At 42.7% G+C, this 22,048-nt stretch overlaps 2 protein-coding genes across 32 annotated transcripts in view; one reads left to right on the top strand and one right to left on the bottom strand.

Annotated features, from left to right (window-relative positions):
• The window catches only part of RTKN2 (rhotekin 2), a 225,283-nt gene that overhangs the window by 135,153 nt on the left and 68,082 nt on the right, over nt 1-22,048 (top strand). For 5 of the 30 annotated variants that reach the window (XM_065670924.1, XM_065670922.1, XM_065670919.1 and 2 more), the window contains exon 1: nt 21,156-21,358. The exons of 20 other annotated variants lie outside the window; for them this stretch is intronic. The gene's annotated coding sequence lies outside the window, so the exon portion shown is untranslated. Of the gene's footprint in view, nt 1-20,817; nt 21,111-21,155; nt 21,359-22,048 lie in introns of those variants that run through there. 5 more of the 30 variants (XM_065670915.1, XM_065670909.1, XM_065670926.1 and 2 more) reach the window with 4 other exon arrangements.
• ZNF365 (zinc finger protein 365) lies at nt 3,400-21,996 on the bottom strand. 2 transcript variants are annotated; one of them, XM_065670932.1, is made up of 5 exons: nt 20,919-21,996; nt 11,630-11,792; nt 11,083-11,263; nt 9,022-9,059; nt 5,807-5,895 (listed from the first exon to the last, which is right to left on the bottom strand). In XM_065670932.1, the coding sequence occupies exons 1-4, from the start codon at nt 21,644-21,646 to the stop codon at nt 9,037-9,039; spliced, it is 1,095 nt and encodes a 364-aa protein (XP_065527004.1). In that variant the 5' UTR covers nt 21,647-21,996; the 3' UTR covers nt 5,807-5,895; nt 9,022-9,036. The 2 variants fall into 2 exon arrangements, with proteins under 2 accessions (XP_065527003.1, XP_065527004.1); XM_065670931.1 differs by lacking the exon at nt 11,630-11,792 and having other exon boundaries at nt 3,400-5,895; nt 20,919-21,994.

Here is a 22,048-nt window from a genome sequence, read left to right as displayed (position 1 = left end):
GTCTCCCCTGCCCACCTGGTGAGGTGAAGCGAAGCAGCCGTGCTGTGCGCAGCTGGATAATCTGCCATTTTAGTGTAGCAGTTGCCCCTGCCTGTCAAAGAAAGCATTTTGCAGGCATCTCTGGTGCAATGCAGTGACTTATTAGCAGGCTGAGGCCTAGGAAAGGTGCTTGCTGCATGAGAGAAGCTGTTGAAGGTACTGAGTTGGCAGAAAGAAGAGGGAGGGATTTCGGGAAGCAAATAGAAAGATCAGCAAAGTAAAGGAAAGCATTGCTGTGGAACCAGCTGCTAGTCAGCCAGGGTAGCACCCGGGCATAGCTGCTGATGCCAGCCAGCTCACTGGTCACTGAGCAGAGACATGAGAGAGGAAAGCAGCCAAAGTGCACTGAAATCCCCACTGCTGGCAAGCCCCCATTTAGCAGTTACCCGCCATAAGCCAACACACTGTGGTCTGAACAAACACCATGGACAAAGCTTGGGGGAATTTCTTGGAAGCTTGGTCCTAAAGTTTATTACTTTGAAATTGGTAATCAGGCTTTAGATGTATGTCTAATGTGTGATTTAAGGACTGAATGTGTCAGGCCATATATATTCTGATGTTTGTAGGTCAAAGCCTCTAAGACAGCAGGCAGTAGAGTCCCCCATCCTTTCACTATTTTTCCTTCATCTCACACCAGCGCACAGTAAATTCCTCCAACCCACCACATTTATCTTTGAAAGTGACTTCTCAGGCGAGCGGAGGATCTCTCCTCTTTCTCTCTCCCAGCTGAGAAGAGCCTCTTCCTCTTTCGTAACATTATAATGAACCCAAAATCTGTTGCATGTATGTTTTCCCGTGATTTCATTGAAAATTCAAGCCAACTTTTACCCGCCTGTAGTGTGCAATGCTAGGACAGAGACAGTGAGGGGGGAAAGGCTTGTCAATCCAATGATCGCATTTAACTTACGTTGCTTGTTTCTCCCTCTCCTTGGAGAGATGTACAAATGAAAATTCAAGAGACCAGAATAAAAAAGCGTGGCTAGATAGAGGGTGGCATTAGCAACAAAACGGGAAAGGACATTTTGTTCGTGTCACGACAGGATCTATTTTTAAGAGCTCGTTGTATGTTTCATGTCATAAAATCACTTGTGGGATTACCTTTTCTGAAAAAGAAAGATAAAAATTAAAAAATTAATGCCCATGCCCACTGCAGAGAGCATTAAAATAGTCCACTCCAGCCACTTCAGACAGGATATATGGAAACAATCAGCATTAGTCTGATGTAAGAACAAATAGAGGCAACTACCTGGCGACGCAGGATGGAGAGAAGAGTGGGATTTTGCTCAAGTAGATTGAAACAGCCAGTGGCATTGAAAGGATTATTAGGGATGATAGAAGTGGTAATCTGTTTGACCTAGTAACTGCTCTAATTGGTGGCCATCCCTTTGAATATTAATATCCTGTTGAATATTTCCAGTAACTCTCCTGGAAACAAACCAAATGTGTTCACATCTCTGGGCAGGGGGAGACCTTTTACTACTGAGGCAGAGGGGGGTCAGATGCCATGAAGTGCTTTAAAAACATGTTCTCTCTTCAACTGGCAGGAGCATCTCAAAATGACGGCTTTCTCTATATACATATACATAAATAAACGTCTAGGTTTCAATTAGTTTCTTGTTTTCCTGGCTTAAAATCTTGTATGTTGGTCAGAACATTTTGTTTTAAGCAGAAAGTTCACCTATAAGGAACCAGCCAGTATACAGACTGTTCTGAGATATTTTTAATTATAGATGAGCTGTGATCTAAAAAAAATATGTGGTAACAAGGCATCCAGGTCCTACTGATTTTCACTTTGATACAAGCATACAACCCTCCTAGATGTCTTCAAAGTGTGTCAAAAGGCAAAATATAGTCACTCCGATTCAAATTCTTTTTCAAATCCAAGTGGTCAAAGTTGTCACAAACTTCAGAGTTAAAAAGTTAAAAAAGTCTTTTAAGAATTGACCTTTTCTGATTCCAGTCCTCATAAAGTACCCCCCAGGTAGTATCAGTTACATTCAGCCTAGCGTGTGTACCAGTCTTTCTCAAGTGTTCCACTTTTAATGGGACATGTAGTGTAGACATGATACACACATCCAGCAGTCAAGTTCTGCTGATGACCATACATTAACTTTAAAAATGAGCTCATAAATAGTGTAAACATGACTGGGAAGGAGGGTTTTTTTCCTGATGAACATTATCTAAGCTTTTGTGTGTCAGAGGGATCTTATCTCCTCATCCATTCTTCTACAGCACCTCTCCCACGAGTTATCATAGAATGGTTAAGGTTGGAAAGGACCTTAAGATCATCTAGTGCCAACCCCCCTGCCATGGGCAGGGACACCTCCCAGCTAAACCATGTCACCCAAGTCTCTGTCCAACCTGGCCTTGAACACCGACGGGGATGGAGCATTCACAGCTTCCCTGGGCAACCCATTCCAGTGTCTCACCACCCTTACAGGAAAGAACTTCTTCCTTATATCCAATCTAAACTTCTCCTGTTTAAGTTTTAACCCATTACCCCTTGTCCTATCACTACGGTCCCTGATGAAGAGTCCCTCCCCATCATCCCTATAGGCCCCCTTCATATACTGGAAGGCTGCTATGAGGTCTCCACACAGCCTTCTCCAGGCTGAACAGCCCCAACTTTCTCAGCCTGTCTTCATATGGGAGGTGCTCCAGTCCCCTGATCATCCTCGTGGCCCTCCTCTGGACTTGTTCCAGCAGTTCCATGTCCTTTTTATGTTGAGGACACCAGAACTGCACACAATACTCCAGGTGAGGTCTCACGAGGGCAGAGGGGCAGGATCACCTCCTTCGACCTGCTGGTCACGCTCCTTTTGATGCAGCCCAGGATACGGTTGGCGTTCTGGGCTGCAAGTGCACACTGAAGCCGGCTCATGTTCTCAACAGGAATCTGGCTCCCCAGTGGGAAAACCTTTCTTTACAAGTCTAACCAGGGAGATACCTGATGGAATGATGACTCTGCAACTGGCAATGTGTGAGGGACACTTTACCACCTGCATTCCCAGGATCCCTTTTGCCCTTAATTCCCTTCGCCTCACCCTTCCCTCCACTCTACCATCTCTGCTTTTGGCAGGTTATCTGACCATGTGGGTCACCTCAAGAACAATTTTCATGCATCATTAGAGTAGGAGAGGGGCAGGTGACATGTGCAAGCTATGTGGGCAAGGTGCTGTAGCTGTCTTTCAAGTTAATTTGTAATGTTTTGATAGATCACAGCCCAGCTTCACTGACGTGGTGTTTTATCTGTTTATTAACAGAAGCCCAAGTAGGGCAGCTGTTTCTTGTCTTTTTCTCTGCTGTTGATAGACTTTTGGAAGAAACATTGTATTTCACAGAGTCAAATGACACAGTAACTGAGAAATATATCTTTATTATTAGAATGTTTATATTCTAAAAACTTTTATCTGGGGTTACAGTACAATCCAATTTCTCTCTAATTAATTAACCTGGCATTTGTTCAGCAAATAACTGTGATTTAGACTTTGAAAAGTTTAAGAACATGCAACTGCTTTTACTCTCTTTTTCTCTTCCTTCCCCAAAAGGACAACTTGCAGTCAAGATTTTGGCGTGATAGATAATAAAATAAACATCTCATTTGTGAACTCGTAGTTGCACTTAACTTTGGTGACTAACAGCGTAGATAGGCATTTAAAAATAAAAATATTCTTTCAATGTCAAGTGGATAAAGAAACATGAATATTTTACTTTATCTTTCTAAAGTTCACCTTCATTATCTTCAAAAAGGGTGATTCTTTTCAGGTTTGTAAAAGGATGGGTGAAGCAACAGAAAAAATCAAGGATGTTTCTAGTTTGTGGCTTGCCTGAGAAAGTTGTAACACATGATCTGAGCCAAGCCCATGCAACACGATTAACAACTCCTTTGCACCACACACAATGCCTAGCGTAAGGCCAAGTGTGGCCTTGTGACATAGTTAAATAAATATGAAAATGTCATTACAACCTAAAAACCTGAATTGGTTTTACACTGTGACTTTCTACTGAAACAGTGTTGAGAAACTTTAAACATCTGATTGTTCCATATACAATATTTAAAACAAAAGTGAGGAATACTACTCTCTTCACTCTGCTACTTTCTGGGAGTCCTGTACACTGACAAATGTACGACATCTGTAGTTACCTGATCCTAGCTGACTGATTGGTCATCTTCTGCTTTAAACATATTGCAACTCAAGTGCTTATTGCAGCAGTAATCCTAGTGATACACTGACTTCTAATACCCAGTTCTGCTTACAGTCATAGTTATAAAAAATGGAAAACATTTTTCACAAATCTTTGTGCACATACTGTAAAAATCACCTTCCACATAAACAATTTACATCTGTTATGAGCATTTAAAAAATAAATTACACAGACTTGTCTCACCTATTGTTTCTTTTACTTGAGAAAACAAATCTCATCAGTAACATCGACAGGATGTTCGTATCTGTAAACATGGCATGAGGATTCATGTTACCAAAAAACTGTACACACACAAAAAATCTTGATAAATACTCTGATAAATAAGGATCCTTTTAATTGGCACAAAGCAATGTAAACATGCGCATTCCCATCCTGCAGTCATCTCTAATTTCCACGTTCTTGGCTTTTAGTTGAAATTCAGGGATCTCTTGGCCCTGTAAAATTCTTCAGAGATAAAAACGTTGAGGGTTTCAGTTATGATCATAGCCATTTTAGGCCTCTCGTGCCTAAAACCAAGCACAGGAATTGAATGTGGTACCATGCGACATAATACATTGCTTTAGCTGCTCACTTGCTGCACCACAGCTGATAACCTGCTGCTGGTGCTTGGTACTGAAACTTCTCCTCTGCCTCAATGCAGACCGTGCTTGTCAGGGCCACGGTACCAGCTTCTGATTTCCTCGCTAAGTGACACCAGAGGCTGGTACATACGATAAAGCCATAAAGCTTCTGGAATTTGCAAGCTAGTCTTGAGACACCAGAGCAGCCCAAACCTGTACCAACAGACAATGCAGCTGCTGGCAGGACCGAGCTGGTTTATGTATGTAATAAAATATGTAAATGCACCCAACTGGGCCTATGGCAGAAAATCAAGGGTAGCAATCTACCTGCTATAAACAGCCTTCAAGCAACTTAAGTAGATGCTCTGCATCTAAGTGTATCTGTGCAGGTACCAGTTAATCATTGATCTTATACCTACCTAAACTGAAAGATTGAATATTTAGGTGCCGATTAAATGGATTCTTCTGAACTTCAGCAACAGCACAGATGGAAATAAATTACCAAGCCACATGCTGCCACTAAAATAATTAAAATGTACAGCCACAGTACTGCCCAGCAAGGTAACTGCAGTCATTTAAAACAAGCTCTATAAATAAATAAATGAATAAATAAATAGAAAAACCTCCATGTAAACTGAATAAAATGTCCCTTCTCTTATAGTGCCCAAAGAGGGAATGGCATAACTAAATAATATAAATCTTCCATACTATATATATTTCTATATATTGTATCTGATATGTTTTGGCATGGCCAGATAGGAAAAAGTAGGATGACTATTAATTCATTCAGTATTTGTTCAGTTGAAGGCAAGCTCCTGTGTTACTATATATTGCTAACCATTCCTATAGCGGTTTGGCTTTTTTACCCATCTTCGATTTTGTGCTCACTTTCCTGGCAGAGCAGACTTGTTCACCTTTCTTTTGTGCTCTCCATATTTCTCTTGAGCAATCAATAGGTTCATAGAAGCACTTCACTGGCTGCAAGCTGTTTTTTTCATCTTTTGTCTTTTTCAACAAGATTCTTCCTTTTTGAAAGGAGTGAGGCTTTGCATCAGGAATGTTATATGAAGCGTGTTGACTTCCTCGGCTCCTGAAATTAAGAACAGTTATTATTAATAGCTATTATTCAGTCTTGCAAAGTGGTAGGTCCCCAAAGTGTTCCAAACCCATACAGTTTTTAAGACAGAAATAGCCTTGGTTTACAGAACCAGGCTTAAAGTGAAAAACAGAGTTGCAAGAACTCCTACATGTGTTGCTGGTGGACTCTTTATGCATTGTCATCTATACTTTCATTCAGATAGAATTCTGCTGATCTTGGAGTGCTGAGACATTACTGAGGTCTATAGTCTCATAATTTGGTGATCTACAGGGATTTTAAAGATGCCCATGTTCACAGCAACCTTCTGCAAAGAATGAACATCCTATGGTCCTCGGAAGACCACACAGCACCAATAATAGTAAAAAGTGCAGGTACTCTAGGAAATTCTTGGTGAGATCTCAGAACTTCCCTGGACTGTGGCCAGGGCCCAAGGAATTGCTGCTACTAATGGCAAATAGCTCAGGAAACGCCACATTCTATCTGTGTGCTAGCCCCCCATCTAGGGAAACTTTAGCTTTGCTTTCAGGATTTGATTTAAAACAGAAGAGGAGAGTGCAATACAGAAAATGGTGGGAAGAGAGGTATGAAAGTGTAAAGGCCAAAGTAAGCTGAATTCTTTGTTCCTGTGATGGTTCAAGCCCAGCAGGATTTCCTGAAATTGGTGAGCTCAGGTAGAGAGACAGCACAGTGCCTGGTGCTGCAAAGGCTGAACCATGCCCTCTTACTCTGAAATACTATGTTGAAACTGCAGTTCCACGGTTCAGCTAAGTAAGATCATTACAGTCCCTTTTAACAAAATCTTGAAATGTTTCACTGCCGATACATGTAGTGTTACAGCAGCACGACAAATGTAAGGCACCAGCTCATGTCTGCACAGCTACTGTGACTGAAGCGAAGAACAGATGTGCTGATGTACAAGTTGATCTCTTAAGGGCTCCCGTAGGGCTATTTTCCATAGCTCATTATTTCTGGAAACCATGTATCTGTTATATTACTTCACCTGGACGTTAATATTGATCACTTGACAGAGCCAATTTTGGAAAAAGCACTTTTGTTCAAGTGTGTACAGTGCAAGTGCACTCCTGCTCTTCAAAAAGACCAGAGGGGTGTCATGAAAATGTCTGTGGGTGGGAGGCAGCGAGTGCCAGTTAACAGCACAGGAGCCTTACCCATGGAACAGTTCTACCTGCCTGGTAAAACTTTGACAAGCTGGTAAAGCTTTGACAACCAGACTTCACTATGGGGAAGTCTGGGGGGCACGGTGCGCAGAAATGTCACACAGGTCCAAGATGGAGTTTGCAGGCACAGTGCCATGCTGGGCTGGTGCAGGCCTGCGCTTTGACCACTTGCTAGGGGTTAGAAATGACTTGTGTAAATGCACAAGGGTTGGCCATTATGGTTTATCATCACTTGGGCACTGTTTGTTACAGTTGCTAGTAGTGTTGTTAGTGTTAGTTGTTAAAAGATGTACTGCTCTGTTTTTCTCAGATGTTGTTACAGTGAAAAAGTTACATCCCAAAGCACACACAGGCATTATTGCAGGTGACTGCGGACGATGTTAGCCACTCCTCTGCTGTACTGAGTAATGCTATTAAAACCAGAAGAAGGTCAAGGTTAGTATGATCAGAGGGGATTGTCTAAGAGATTACACTAATTTTTTCTGGTAATAACACTTCCCATTTTTTTTAACTGGTAAATATCATTAAAACCTCATCTGATGTGGTGAATGCAAATGCTGGATTCATCCACAGAACAGGGAGAGCAAAATAAAACTTCCTTACCCCTCTGAGCATCCTCTCCTCTACCTTCCTTGCTTCACAGGACAAGTAGGGATATTTTTAATCTGGTAACTCCAAATAAAGGCTACTACTGAATTCTAGTTTTGAAAGTGTCTTTTCAAAGGAAAAGTGTATCATTAGTTAAACAGAAACCTCTAAACAACTTCATTTATGCCTTTGAACTATTTGCCAGCAATGACTGTGTTTTACCAAATGGCATTATATTTAGACCAAAGACTTGTCTGTATCTCACCAGGTCACTTAGTTATATTTTAATTCTATTTTCCTTGATTCCAATCATATTAAGACATCTAGAAGCCTGAGAAGTGCATACACAGTCGACTCAAAGTCTACTTTGGCCAGTCAGGTTTTTCAGAATCTCAAAATCAGTAGGTAAAAAAAAAAAAAAAGCTATAAAAGCAGTAAAAAGTAGAAAAACTAAAGCTAAAGCCCCATGCTGCTAATGCAAACACTGCTTATCAGCAAAAGGGTACTTGGCCAGTTGCCTGCTAGGACTAAGATATACGGGGGAAAAAAAAAACCCAACCAAAGAGCAAAAAGCTCTCTCCCAGTAGGCTATACATTGTATTTTCAGTTTATTTTCCAGCTCATCCATCTGTTCATGTGTGTCTCAGTCTTACAGTAATTCTTGAACCTGTTGGTCGGACACAAACAAATGTGGCAGAGAGACAGAAGTCCCAGACCTGTGGTGATGCAACAAGTTAAGTTTCACGGAAATGGGAAAAAGACCCAAACTCATGTCCCCACCAAGAAAGTTCCCATCAGCACACACTATGCTGCAAACCAGTCACTGGGACTTGTGACCAAGTCACAAAGACATGGGAAACCAGCCCTAATTAGTTCTGCTGCTCCCAGGACAGCTGTTCTAGTAACCTGAGATGTTGTTAGTGCTCATACTTTGTTGGGGCGCTTGCTTGCTTACATGTGATTTTTAAGACAACAGTATTACTGTCAGTTAGGAAATGACAACTGTCTCTCTCCTACCTACATAATGGTATTTTCATCTGAAACTTGGCTTGTGTTTGCTGAAAAGGTTCAACTACTGTAGCTTTGCAAGAGGCTATTACAGTCAGCGGGAGAGAGTCATTCATTCAACAGATTATTTTTTTTTTCCAAATAATACCTGATTTTAGTTTTGATTTAGCAGAAGTCTGGTTTTATTCTATTACATGACATAATATAGATCATATTCGGGTATAAAACCTGATCCAAACCCAACCTGACTCAGGCTTTTGGATAATGTGAAATGCAAAAGCAGGAATGAAAGTATGTCAAATTAGTGTATTTAAGTAAGAGAAAAATAAAAAGATATACATACAGGCATCTGGGTTTCTTATTTAATGAAATGTCTGTAAGCTGCAAAGAAAACAGAAACAGGTTATTAATATTAATATTACATTATCAAGTAATTAAAGTGCAGGGATAAAATAGGTGCAGTCTTCAAAATCATATTTCCATTCTCACCTGCTGTTAAAACTAGAAGAATATTCATGAAAGAAACTGAAAAAAACCCCCACAAACTTGTACAGATTATTACTCCTCCATCTTATTACATCTGTTTTAAAATTTTGTGAAGTATGAGTTGTTAGTGGTTGGATTTTTTCCCCATTATTTTTATCATAACTATAATCAAAGTAAATTGCTAAAGAAGTGTGGGCTGAACAGCGATCTTTCACATGAGATTAAACAGTATGGATACAATGAGAAGTAATTATTGTGTTCAAGAGAATTAATAAGGGACACTGCCTGAATAAGCTGTATTAAATTAACTTTCTCTCAGAATGTTTAATTTTGCAGTGATACATTTCCTTTACACAAGCAGCTAGGAGACTCCAGCTATGAACCCTTGGCTCTGCTTACAGCAGCACTGAGGGGTGGAGGGCAAGAACACAAGTGTTTCTCCCCCTTTCCACTCCTAATCCTGAGACCAACTGAGGACAGCATAGCCTCAGTGCCAGCAAAACTTTGCATGACTTCATTTTTCTCAACAGTTTGGTTCATAGTGTTGAAACACTTTGTCTAGTCCTTCTTTTAGCGGGGGTCATGAAAGGAGGTGTTTAATGCCAGCTCAGCTCTAATAGGTCTGGGTACTAAATCAGTTCTTTGTACTGATCTCCCATCAGTGCAACTAGACTAAGCCTTTGAATATCATTTAATGAAGTCACTGAGCCAAGCAAGTCAGATCTGGCATCTGAAAATGATTTTGTTCTTGTAAATGTTCCCTCTGTCCCTGCTATCGTCCACATTTTGCAGATGGATTTTTGCCCAGCCTAACTTTGCTGTCATCTGGCTTGGATAGCGTCTGGAGCCACCTCATAGTGTGCTTTTCTGTAATTACTTCCTGAAGGTCAGGCTGGTCAATATTTGGATGCATAACCTTAGAGGAATGCTGAAGTCACTCAGAAAGCAGGGCACTTGCCTCAAAAATTAGTGTCTTCTCCAAAGGACACTGCTGAGACAGGGATCCCAGCAAACGTATCAAGAGCAGAGGAGATGATTTAATACTGAGGCTCATCCTTATGGTCCCCCTCAGTGTTCTCATACGCACTGTTTGAGCTGTCCTGTGCTAGATTTTAGCACACCTACATTTATTCAGGTCTTTATCTAAAGCTCTTTTGGAACTTTTCTTTCCACCACTGAATACCTATTCAGTGCTGTGCATGATCAAATGCCTTTCCTCTCACATCCCAGGATGAGCAATTATTTAGCATAAGCAGCATGGGGTATTCATTTAACTGAAATGTTCTTTGGAAGTCATGTGGCTAAAACTTGCCATATAAATGTAATGCATTGTAGGGAAAATACTTAGCTTAAGTATTAATAATGAGGGCATTTAAAGCAATAATGTAGTTTAAAAACCAATGTTCAGACATTTTTGGTTACTAATTGGTGGGGTACAGGCTTGTAAGAATCCATTCTCCATTTCTAAATGCCCCATGATAGGTAATTACAGAAAGCAAGACGATCTGCCAGCAGGCAGACATGTCCTCTGTAGGGATCCACATCTTTCCTGAAAACCTTTAGACATCTCCAAAATACTGCCAAGTCACTCAGTGACATGAAGGAAAGTGTTTATTGCAAAGGTAACAGCAGCAAGAGCCAAAGCTGGGAGGGAAAAAAAAATCTGGCAAATATTTCATGATTCTCTGCTCTGCCTTTGACATCTTTGGCTACTGTTGCTCTTGCAGTCCCTGCTCCTTTCACTCATGTAAAGTGGCAGTATAAAACATCAGTAAAACACATCTGAAGAAACATTTCACAAATCCAGATCTGTTTTGAGTGTCTATTAACCTAAGCCACTGATTCCACATGTATTCAAACTCAAGTACTTTCCTTCTGGTAGAGGGTGACAATGAAGGGAAGGGCTTTGCTGGCTTACCACGTGCTCGCTGACATCGGTGTGGTTGCACACCATCTGCTGATTTTGGTAATATTCTAGCTGCCTTTCTGCCAGATCCACACGCTGCAACAGATTCTCGATGAAGTGCTGGAGCCTGGCCTTTCCCCGCACTTCTTTTTCTGCTGCTTCTTCCAGGAAGTGGTTGAAAGTAACAACTTCCCTGCAGGACAGAACATTGCAATGTGGCCACATTAAAATAATGGGAAAGGCCCTTGTCTCACTGCTGTCAAAAATTTCCTGATGTTTCTCCATTTTTTCATGGCAATAGCTCACGGTGGCTAATTACTGTCATTCATTCACCTCTATTAAAAGATTTCAACATTACTGTAGACACAGCAAGTATCTGGAAACCTGAATACAAAATGTGAGCTTATGGGCAGTGGGTTTGTGGGTTTTTGTCGCATTATTATGTCCCTTAGAAATAGTGCTTAGTGGTCCACAGGGTAGAAATGTCATTAAGCATCACCTCTTCAGGTACCTAGAGACAACTGCAGCCACTTTCTTTCTTTTTTTTTTTTTAACTTACCCATGTGAATATCAGCCTTGAAACATGAAGAGAAATGGATGAACCCCCAGATTCATCTTCCCAGTTTATCACGATCTTACAATGGTAGTTTAATGTTGCTTCTGAGGTGGCTCCTAACTTAAAGGAGCTACTGTGGCCATTAAACTTGTTTTTGGCTGCAATCCTGCAAGTACATCAAAGTGCAGTGTTATGACCTGGAGCTAGTGGGAACACGGGAGATTAACAGATAATCTACAGATTACACACCAAGGAGTATGTGCGTGGGAACAACAAGTTTTAGATCAGAAGTTTAGAAATATTCCTTATCTGGTTACAACTGGAGGAAACAGATAGCACCTGTGACTGTGAAAGGTCCCAGCTCTGTACTGAGACACAGCTCACTGTGAAGTGCTCCGCACACTGTCAGTTTTCTATCGGTAATCGGGCCACCATTTGGTGCTCTGGTATCAGAGGAGTTTCTAGGTGGGAGAAGTTTGGTTACAGAGTGAAGCATGTATTATGAAAACTGGCAAATCTGAGATTGTAGACTTCCCAGTTAATGAATGCCTGGATAAACAGTTCTTGCTCTGCCAAAGGAACCATGTTAATTTTTGCTTTGTACAAAACTAAGGGGGTGGGAATTGGGGGAATCAATGCCTGCCAAATGAGGAAGGGCATGACTGCTTTGCAGAAATAGCTATACCACAGCACAGTGCAAGAAGAGGCTGTCTGCATGGCTGATCTAATGGTAGGAATGAGTTAAAAGCAAGCACATATTGTTTGGATGAAGTGCATCGATGAATCTTGTATTAACTCACCCACAAAATCTGTTTTAAGAAACAGACAAGTACAGTGCTGTTAAGCTTAGCTAATCAATTCCATTTCAAGGCTCTGTACAGTTTCTACAATTATTAGCTTGCCAGAGCAACCTGCTAATAAAAAGTCACTGCAGAATGTTTAGGAAGAAGCCAATCTAAACTCATTAAGGTCAATTTTAGGGCTTTATTCTCACCACACTTAAATAATTGTAACTTCTTTGATTTTATGATACCACTACGGGTTTGTGTTAGCATAGGAGCAACCTGAGGCACTCTGTCAGGCTCCTCTTTTACAGCTGACAGGAAGCTCCAAAGGACAGAAACTCAGCAGGTTGGCTCCAAACCCCTTACCCTTGGGTAAGGAAGGAGAACTGCATGTGGCCCTCCAGGCTGCTGGCTCTCCATGTGAGAAGGCTGGGCAAAGCTGGGAACTGCTAGCCTGGACACCACAAGGATATGCTTCCTGGGGCCATAGTCAGTTTGTGTGTTTTGCTACAGTGTGAGGCCTCATACATTGAGTACCTGGCATTTGTTTTTTAAAGGGTGATGGTTTCAAGAATGCTAACATTTGTAATTGTCTCAGGAAAGGTAATTAAAAAGCATTCATTAATTGCCTGCTCCACAGCATGAATCACAGATTTTCCTTTCCTTCAAATATCTCCTTAGTCAGCTGTGCCATAAGGAGGACAGGGGGAAGCAGTGGGGTTTTTTTTTGAAGATTTAGCTGACTATCAGGAGGAGAACAGACACTAATGTCAACAAATTCCCTAGTATTTTCCTTGCTTTCTAGACTACTCAAGATAACTTGGCATCCTGTGTGTCATTATTTGTAGGAACTGTTTTCAGCAGCAATAGTAGCATTTTCATAATTTTTCTGTCTAGCTGCTCTGTACAGCCTATAAAACACTTTTAATAACTTTCATCTAAAAATTTTCCTTTGGACTGGAATGGTACCTGCACTCTGTAAATTCCCTTCAGAACGACAGGAGCCAAAATATGCCCACCCACTAGGTCTCAGTCACATGCTTTGTCCTGATAAGCAGCACTTCTGTCAGTTCAGCTACTTCCTTTGTTTCCACTTCATTCTCATCTCTCAGAACAACATCAAGCCCTGAGGAGTGACTGCTAATAAGTCTCTCTACTTGTTCCATCTCTTCCTCAGAGAGCTTACTCTGTGCACAGCTATGCCTTGGTTCCTCAAAGGGAGTTCTGAGAATTTTACCCTCTTCCCACCATGAACAACAGGAAGATGTTTCAGAGAAGTGCAGTTTCCTGCAGCTGCTGTTTATCTGTTTAATTGCCTTTCTTGTCTATTGCAGTTTCCCAGACTTTTTCTTAGCCATACTGACGACCTTCTCTCTTCAATTCTGTTTCTAGATATCTGTGATATTTTGTTTATGTTCTTTATTTTACTTGCAATTTATTTCTCCAGGCCTCTGCTAAGTTTTTTGGGATTATGTGATACTATTTCTATCTTTTACTCTCAGCCATTCTGCTTGTGGAAAGATGGATGTTCACATAAGTCAGATGCTGCTCCTCATGAAATCGGGGGAAGCTGAGCTCGTGAATACTGTGGGGCCCACTTGGTAGAGGCATAAACCAGACACAGCAGCATGGGCCTACTAGGCTCTGTGTCTTGACAGAATAGCCCTGTCAGCAGCACTCACCTGAAACAGGAATCATTTGTTAAAGCCCAGCTCAGACCTGAAGCACTGCCCTTTCTAATGAGAGGTCTTTGTTACCCTGCACTGACTATTCTACATCTGGAGCACTGCTGCTCTATTGAGAAAAGGTTATGTGGCATTATTAACTCCCCTTTTGACCTACTCTGCTCTCAGCATCATCGCTTTCCCACTCTGCTCTGCTCCTCCTTTTGCTCTATATCCATCAACCTGCAGCCTCCTGTCCCTTTTCACTCAGCTGCACCCTGGCACTTGCTTTAGCACTGTAAGCTCTGGATCCTGACACTAAACTTTCTGAGGAGTAGATGATGCTCAGCACAGCTTGGATCTCTGTAAATCTCTGTAATGAATAGTGATTTCATCAGTTTGCTCATAGTTTACTATACTAATATTAAGGTATGTAGCATAGCAAAATGTTTTGTTAAACGGCTGTGACTGAGCAGCAGGAAAAAAGGTGGGATTCTTTTTTCATCATGGGTGCTCTTGACAGACAAAACCTTTTAGGAAAAGGGATCACTGCTGCTGCTCAGAAAGCAGAGGGTACATGAAACTGCCAGGAGCTCGTGGAGACAGGGTGAGGCAAGCGAGCAGGAAAGACAAGGGGGATACACCCCAGGAGGTGTCCAAGAGGAGGAGGAGGTGCCTATACTGCCAAACTGCTGGACAACAGATCTTCCCAGAGCCAGAGGAGTCTGGGGGAAACATTGCAGTGCAGCAGCAACTCGGAGATGCTCAGCAATAAAACCAAGTGCAGAGGGAAGGAATCACTTTAGGCAAGAAAGACTTGCTACTAAAGCGTTTATTTTAATCTTTGACTCTGCCAGGGAGTTAACCTGTTGCAATTAACCAGACTTAAGTAATTTGGTGTTTTGTATTCCAACTGCAACCTAGCTGCCCTCACAGAAAAACTGCAGATAGCCTGCCTTAAAACTTACCCTGAAACCTTCTTTATGGAGGCTGTGTCATAAACTGGAATGAGATTTAATAAATAAAGTTATAATTCACAGGACTGACTAGGTGACATTTATTCTTCTGCCTTTACCACATAAAGTGTTCCTCATAGGACCAGTAAGCTGCAGTTCTTTCTTACTGGAGCAGTTGCTGGCATGTGGACCCTGAAAACACCCTTCATATTTGTATGGCTTTTAGCAGTTAGGCATGTGATACACAGAGTAGATGCAGAGGTTGGGACAGATCCAGCTCCTTAACAACTGACAAGAAGGGCTAGTGATTTCTCATATCGTGACCAAGCCCTCCTACAGATACATAACACTGGTCCCAGGACTATTTACAGCATCTTCGACACCTGCAACTATTCTGTAGGTGGAGACAAGCATGGGGCTCTATGGAGATTCTGCACCCAAGTATCAAATCACTTTAGAGAATTGTATTTGGAATAAGTCTACCTGAAATTAACAGATAACCAAACACTTCTATTATTTTACCTGAAGATGGGGAAATTCCTACTACAGCAAGTACTGAAGTGATTTACTAATGAAAATATTTAGTATGTACATTCATTAAGTATTAACACCACTGACCTCATCCATCATCCTATTGGTGTTACTGCCTGAAGGCTGCTATCTGCTATTCATTATGTTTCAAATTCCTGCACCACTATCAGCACATTCAATTTAAGTGGTTCACACCTGCTCCCCTCAGAAAGTTATTGTCCTACCAGTCACACCCATTCAGTGAGCTGTACACTGGATCTGAGCCCTGAACTTACTGGGGTGACACTGTGAAGATTAAAATACTTTATTTCACAGAGCCATTCTGTGGGATAGTTATGCTAACACTTGAACCAATGCTGCTGGGGGGAAGTGATCTCTCAAGTGGGAAGATAAAAGGAAACAGGGAAGAGGGACTGGGATCACCTGAAACCGAGGGTGGAAGAACAATGCATAGTTGTAGTTGCATTCTACTTACAGCAAAATCAAAACTGTTTTGTTATACAACTAAAATTTGTACCTTAAGGAAAGCTGTTGGTTTACAGCATAAATTGCAGAGATCTTTAAAAGCCAACCTTTTATCCCACTGTTGAGGTGTTACTTGCACAGACAATTCCATTAATTTCAAATTTAAGGTGAAGTCAGTGGCAGGAATAACTACTTCCCACCACAGCTATTCTGAAATAGCCTCTGCATTCCAGGCTATGCCAGAACCAGATGCATGACCATTCTCAATACAAATGCATTATACTGGTTAAAGAAATTAGTGTCAGAGATATGGCAATGTACTACATTAATGCTCTGACCCTATAATAAAGAGACAAAGTGAAATTGTTTAAGTCACCATGTCAACTGTGGCTTCCAGTTGAGGACCATAACATAAAATGCTCACCCTCATCAGACTTGCTGAAAATCAAACTCTACTGATTTCATTTTCTTATATAACTTCCAGAAACAAGCCTTTCGATGTCCTCTAGAAGTTGAGTTCATAGCTGGTTGTAGTTTCAATGGTTTTCTTGATATCTTATTCAACACAGTCTTCTTCCCTTTAGGCAGGCTTCTGTGTTATCTTTAACATCACAGTACCTGCTCATGTTGCATTCTCCTTCATCAAACATTGAATAATCCCTTTTGGGACACACTTTCTAATTAAATCATTCCTTTGCTCAGCAGCTCTGCTGAAAGCTTGACCCTGTAACCATCATTTGTCAAAACTGCCAAGGGCCCAACTGAGGCAGGTTGGGGAACTGAGACCTGTCCTTGGTAGCTGTACCTGCTTCTCTAGAACATACAGTTTTCTTTTCTTGCCCCTCCACACTCCCCACCCCCCAAAAAAAAAAAAGAAAAAAAAAAAAAAAGCTTTGGCCTTTGGACTTTTAAATATAAGAGTAAGTGACACAAGAGTGGCTGCTGTAAAACTCTTCTATGCTTAGAGGAATACTACTTCAACTAGGTATTTATTGGTATAGTTAGTGTTGTACCTCCACCTGTCCTACCCCTCAACACAGTTCATCTCCCTGAGGGCATCACACTAATATAACAGCATCTACCTTCATGCATATTAGCACAACTGTTTTTGTGAGGGAACAAAAATTTAGCTAAAAAGATATGTTCACTTAGCACTGCCTTTGCTGGACTGCTATGGGCTTCATTTAAACAAAAAAAAAATCAACTGACAAGTCTAAAGAAGTAACCTTATTGACCCTACAAATGCCTCAAATGAGCAGCCCCAAACCTGCTTGGTGGCCTAAGCCAACACTCCTCGGGCTCATGGAATGAGAGGTCAACAGTAAAATCTCATAGTGCTGTCATTTGAAGCTAGTGCTTTGATTAGCAGCAACAATGGAACTCTGAGAAGAATTTACTCCCTGTAGAGTAAGTTTAAAGACTGGCTGCTTGCTTTGAAGAACATACCAGAGCAACCTGCTTCTGACAATGTGGCCACTTGGATCAGGGTTTTTATGTATCTGTCTCAGTGCTTGGTCCAGGCAAAGGCTCAGGACATGGGCTTTTACAGGTAGAACAGAGAGGTCAAAATTAAATTCTACCACATCAAAATGACCTCTGATCTACTGCCTCTGCTGAGCACTGCCAGTCACAGGAGTACCAAGTCTGCCTTCACTAAGCTGGGCCTACAAGAGCATCATCTCCATATTCAGGAAACCCAGACGTTTAAACAAAGAATTTAGATCTATCCTCCCTAAGCCTTCTGAGGGCTTCCTAACCAAATTATTCTTGCTCATGCACATTTTTTCCTTTCCCTTAGCTTTCCCATTTGACTTCACGATCAGATCCAAAATCAGAGCCATTATCTGAAGTGCAACTGTACCACTATTTTCTGTCATCATCTTATCATACGGTATTCCTCTAAAGAGGAAGTTTCTTAAATCCCAACTTTGTCCCCCTCTGCTCCTTCCCTCCCCTCCCACCAATTTATAGGTCAGGAGCGATGGTTCAACTTGCAAATACATCCTCTTCTACCTCCCAGATACAGTTAATTCTTTTGTTCTTACATGTAGAAGCAGGCCTAGCTTAACAGCCCAGACAGGTCCCTCGGCACATTTTATAAAGGTGAAAATACACTGAATTGTTAAACTCAGTACTATGGATACTTTGATCACTTATGGGGATTGTCCATTCATGTAAGATACTGACAGAGTAGGTGGACATGGAGGAATACTCTAATATGAGCACAGTACAAACATTTGTAACTTTTTTAAATCAGAACATTGTTATTATTTAAGTTATTTGAAGGGATTCCCATAAGAGTTTTCAGCTTCTTCTGTAGAAAAGCCTCCAAAGAAGAGGTTTTGTGACCTTATCTAAGGGTTGGACTAGAAGTTTTTTCCTTTTTTGGATAGTTTGCAGGGGTGTTATTTTTTTGCTTGTTTGGCCTTTTTTCCCCCCTCAGGCTGATCTAGAGTTTCAGTCATTTCGAGATCTAGAAATGCATATTGATTATGAACCCTTTCTTGCCTTCACATGCACCATATGCCATAATCTCTGGTATTAGGGACAACCATTGAGAGACCAAGAGAAAACTGTTTTTCTTTATTTCCTTAATAATTGGATAAGGAGGTATTTCTAAGAAAGTGGCATTTTCTTTTTCCAAAGCAGAAAGAGGAACAATTTTCAGATACAGTGGCTGAATACCAATACCAGCTTTGATAAAACTTACCCATATTCACAAGATTGCTTATGAAAAAAATAAATAAAAAAAAAAACACCGAAAAGAACCAAAGAAACTGATGAAAGCATTTATTTCTGAAGGTCAGCAAATATCAAAGCAATTCCTAAGGGCTGCCTTTGACTTTCCATAATCTGCAGTGAGAACTCCTGCTTCTGCAATTTCCATTAAGCAGTCCTGTTTGGCTTTCTAATCATCTGGACTTCTTCCAGAAATCAAAGCCAAATTTGGCATTCTCCTTTTTTGAAGGAGAAAGTTTTTCCAGCACACCAAACAAGTTTTTGAACACACAATGCACTGAATACATAAACAGATCTCAGAATTTACCAGCAGTCCATGAGAAAACCAAAAAAGTGCATCACTGTTACCAAAGTCATGATCATCCTTTCTTCTGCCCTTTACTACAGCATACCACCCAGTGCTTCCCTGCTGCTGGCGCAAATCACCTTCTAAAAGAGGTAATACTATGGGACTAGGCACAGGCACATGCAAACCACTATGACTCCCCCTTTCCCCACCTTGGTACTCTGGGCTGATGTTCTTTTGTCCGATGCACTAGAATGCATTAGGCCAGTTTCCCTTTAGAAATTAACATATTACTGTGTACGTAGTGATGCTTTTGCTGCCAAGTTTTTTGATCTTCTTTACTGAAAGCTGAAGCAAGCTAGCAGTAATCCTGGGTACTCAGGTGAAGTCTCTTGTGCAGCTGCCTCTTCTGGTTAGCATTTCTTACCAGTCACGTAACCTTCAGTCTTCCCTGTAACACCAACTTCAGAGCTACTTCCTCATCTGCTCAGGCATTCACACTCCTCCTTAAGAGATGGCTAGAATTCTAACAGCAATCATCTGAGCTCCTGCCCCTTTCCAAAGTTTAGCAATGTCCTAATGGGAAGGACAGTGTTTCCCCCTTCTCCTTTCATTCTGTGTTCGGTCTTTTTCTGCTAGAAAGCAGCTTACCAAGGGGGAAGCAACCTCTTCCTTATGCCTTTACTCAATACAGTTAAAAAATAAATAAATTAAAAAAAAAAAAAAATCACAACCTTTGCCGTCTTGTTCTTTTCTCAGATCAATGTCCTTTGTCAGCCTCCCCATACCATACCCATTCTTTCTACAAAGAAAACTCTATTCGCCCCTTCCTCTTTTTCCATGAGCCCTTTTCCTCTGCAGCACTGCATAACTCTGTTTTTTCCCTATTGAATGGTTTCTGCTTTCCTGCTGATACTGGAGCCATCATAGTCTTTTCTTTCTAGTCCTTAGACTACAGGAAGGAATTATGAAAGCCCTGCAGACTTCCTACACTGAACTCCTACACCACCTTCCTTATTTCTTCCAAGATCAGCGTCATGGCAACTAGCACTTCTTCCCTTGCTAAACTGATGAATTGTTTAGCGGTACTCCATTACCAAGGCTCTTTTTTGCATTCCTGTAAAATAAGTTGTGTTGCTCTGAAGAGCCCAAAATATTTCAGCAAGTGCTGAATAAACTAAGTAGTTCATGTATAAATAATATATCAGCTATCACTACATTTTTAATGGATGCATCACAAACATATTTTTAGATGGCCTAAGTTAGAATGATTCTGACATCTGCTTCCTATTTGCATATGAGTGATTCCAGCTTCACAGTTCTGTGTCCATCTGAAACACCTACCTGACCATGGCCTTTTCAGCACTGACTCCAGTACAGCTTTGCTGCTGCATGGGAGACCACCCCATGCCACAGGCAGCTTGCTGACCAGGGAGGGATGACTTCAGGGAGAAGGTTCTATTCAGTATTCTTACATACTTCCTCCAGGACTTATCCACTCATCTCTTAAAAAGAAGATGGATTAGAGGTGTCTATGGAAATCAGATCACATGTTGATGATAGCTTCTACCTGTCCCTATGCCCATGAAACCTGGGACACAACAGAGGCACTAGAGAGGCTGAAAGTTAGTCACTGGGAAGCCAGGCATGAAAGCCACCTGCTCAGAGAGCTGTCCCCTGCTTGCAGGGGACACAGTCACATGGGCTACAGCTCTAGAAATACAGCGATCAGAGGCTGGAGTGCACCAGGCCCTTTCATAATCAGCAAGCGACCAAACCATTCCCTCTGTTCTCCCCCGAAGGCTTTCACTCGCACAGGTGCTGGCCAGCCCGCGCAAAGCCATCCGCTCTCACTTCCCCACTTACTCCTCTTTCCGGTGCAGCTCCTCCTCGGACTCGGTGAGACGCTGCTTCAAGGCTGCGATCATCTCCACTGCCACGTCCACCTGCCTGCTCAGGGCCCGCTCCCGCCGCTGCACCTCCTGCTTCTTCTGGGACAGCTGCACAAAAGCTGCCCGCACCTCCAGCAGCTCCGCCGTCTTCTGCGCCAGCTCTTTGGTAAGCTTGTCGATTCGCTTCTCAATTGTTTTGTCCACGGCCTCTACCATCCTGTTAAACTTTTCTCTGACATGTGCCTCGAAGGAGGCTTTGGAGTCAGTGGCCGGGAGACCCGGTTTAGAAACCTGCTCGCTGGGAGAGTCGGGCGACACATAGCTTGCAACGCAGGATACGGGCCGTTCAGCTTCCACCTCCAGAGGCTGCCCGCGCTTCGTGCTCTCGCAGGACGCATCGCCTAGAAAACTCAGGTAGGGCCCTTTTTGCTGTATGGCGCTGCCGGGGCTCCCCAGGCTGCCCTGGGGCGCAGGGTCCGCCGGGGAGACCAGCTCCGCGTCTTTCAGCGGTAAAAAGAGGCTGCTCTTGGCCAGGGGGCTTCTCTCCTCGTAGCTGTGGCTGTACTCCAGGTGCACCCGCAGAGAGGAGAGGCTCCTGAACCTGGTGTGGTCGCCGCATCGCGGGCAGCGGAAAGGGAGGCTGACGCTGCCAAGCGGCTCCTGCCAGGGGTGCCTGCCTTCATCCCGGCTCGTCTGTTGCATTCCTCGCCGGGCCCTGGGCGGGAGAAGCAGCCCGCGTCCACGCCCGCGCGGGGCCGGGGAGCCCGGCCGGCCCGCGGGAAACTTGGGAAACTTTCCCGGTGATTTTCAGCGCGATCGCGCCATGGCCGCCGGGGGAGGCGCCCGCCCGGGACGCACGGCCAGCCGCAAGGCCCCGGCGACGCGACGCGACGAGGCTCCGCTCGCCTCAGCCGCCGCCCGGGCCGGGCCGGCCCGCGACGGAGCGGCACCGGGATGGGCACCGGCACAGGGCCCTGTCTCGGCGCGGGCCTCAGCCGGCCCCAAGATCGCCGCCCCGCTCCGCGGCACTCACGGGACTTGTTGCCGTGGCGGTGCGGCGGCGGGGAGCCGTTTTCAGCAGAGCCGTAAACCAGGCCGAGCGCC

This window comes from Lathamus discolor, chromosome 3 (genome assembly GCF_037157495.1).
Source record: "Lathamus discolor isolate bLatDis1 chromosome 3, bLatDis1.hap1, whole genome shotgun sequence".
NCBI lineage: Eukaryota > Metazoa > Chordata > Aves > Psittaciformes > Psittacidae > Lathamus > Lathamus discolor.
The sequence above is the reverse complement of the archived record's forward strand: the minus strand, read 5'-3'. Positions and strand labels throughout refer to the sequence as shown.